This window comes from Empidonax traillii, unplaced genomic scaffold (genome assembly GCF_003031625.1).
Source record: "Empidonax traillii isolate 1590-97213 ecotype Southwest subspecies unplaced genomic scaffold, ASM303162v1 scaffold2731:size32022, whole genome shotgun sequence".
Taxonomy (NCBI): domain Eukaryota; kingdom Metazoa; phylum Chordata; class Aves; order Passeriformes; family Tyrannidae; genus Empidonax; species Empidonax traillii.
Genome location: NW_020957924.1, coordinates 20,135 through 21,779, shown reverse-complemented (window position 1 = coordinate 21,779; position 1,645 = coordinate 20,135). Strand labels below are relative to the sequence as shown.

Here is a 1,645-nt window from a genome sequence, read left to right as displayed (position 1 = left end):
ACCATTGCCATGTACATCAGGAAGAAGATGGTTTGATGCTTTATTAGCATGGATATAGATTTTCAGGACTTCCAGGTACCTTACAGTGTCTTTTAAAGTGGTTTTACTTTACCAAAACAACACCAGATATTTCTGGTCTGCTGAGCATAAAACACACCTTACTGATTGGAGCTATACTTATGGTGAGTCTGAACAGTTTTCTTTTCCAGAAATTCCAGTACAGAGGTATCACAGTTTAAGGCCCTTAAACTTGAAGCCCCTCTGTTAATCTGCTAAGGTTAGTCTCTTCTTGAAAACCCTTCACTTGTAAAAATGCTGGAACAGTTATTGTTATCCTAGAAATAAGATGAAAGTGATAAAGCCACAGAACAAAGTGGTGCAGGTGGGTTGGAACAGAATATGCAGCTTTCATTGCTCCAATTTTCGGTGATGGGTAGTGAAGAATTTAACTTCTCTTTCAATTTTGCCATAAAATTTTAAGCATGTTGCAACTACCTCATTTATCTTGGGGACAGATGATCTGTATGATCTATCTGTTGGGGAACACACTGTTTAAAGATCGTAGAATCACAGATACTTCTAGTAACTGCAATTAACCACATCTTCACTAAATCACACACCTTTAAAAGTACAGGTGCAACATCCTGTGTCACTGTCATCTGCCTTTACTGAACTGCTCTACCATCTTACTGACTTTCCATGCCTATTGCTTCTAAGCAACAACACCTGTGTTTGTTACACCAAAGGCAGTCAGCAGTTCACATCAAGGTACCTTGTAGTTATCGGTAGCTCCCCTTCACTAAGTCCGTATATTTCATCCCGGAGAACGTCTTCAACTCTCTCTTTTCTAATTGAATCCTGCTGTCTGTTTTTGAGTGTTAAGATGTCTCTCCCACACTTTTTTGCAGAATACCGGTGGTCAGTGGACAAACTGACAGCTTGTTCGGCTTCCTGTGGCCACAAAGGGGTGCAGCTGCCCCAGCTGAGGTGCTTGCTGGATGGGGCTGAAGTCAACACATCCTACTGCAGAGAGACACCCAAGCCACCTCTGCAGCCTGTTGCATGCAACAGAAGAGACTGCCCTTCACGGTTTGTATGTCTCATATTAAAAATGTCACACATGCGTTTAAGATGTGCTTGAGTTGTTCTTTGTAGAACTACCAGCCTCTCTGGTGCCTGTTGGGAGAAGTCATGGCTAAAAGGGAATTTATGAGTGCTTAACCTAGACAGTTGGGATTCTATAGCAAAATTTGTGGAAAACACACAGTACCTGGTAGAAAGAGAGTTCATTCCTTTAGTAATTTGATTAGAAAATAAAGGCTATTGCTTACTTTTTATTAGTAAAGTTCACAGGTTGAGTTGTCTTGGGTGATTCCAGCCTTGCCTTATGTTGGATATAGTTATCATGTCTTTTCTGAGCACTATACATGTGGGAATTTTGTCACCCAGCAGCTGCAGGATTATTTCTTTTTTGTATTACACATGGTTTCATAGCAGTTTAGTTAGATAATGTAAAAGACAAGGAATTAAGTTTGTGCTTTAATTCTGAGTTCCTGTGTTGCCTGAACATTGATATGGGCAGGACTGTAGCTGTAGTTGCAAAGAATTTTCTTAGCAGAGTGAAAATATCTTTTGTAAAATGGCA

The 1,645-nt window shown here is 40.2% G+C and overlaps 1 protein-coding gene across 1 annotated transcript in view; it reads left to right on the top strand.

The window, feature by feature from the left end:
• The window catches only part of LOC114072178 (ADAMTS-like protein 1), a gene marked incomplete at its 5' end in the record, with an annotated part of 19,934 nt that overhangs the window by 9,015 nt on the left and 9,274 nt on the right, over window positions 1-1,645 (top strand). The window contains one exon of the mRNA XM_027910099.1: window positions 909-1,089. Within this exon, the coding sequence (XP_027765900.1) occupies window positions 909-1,089 (181 nt within the window). The remainder of the gene's footprint in view (window positions 1-908; window positions 1,090-1,645) is intronic.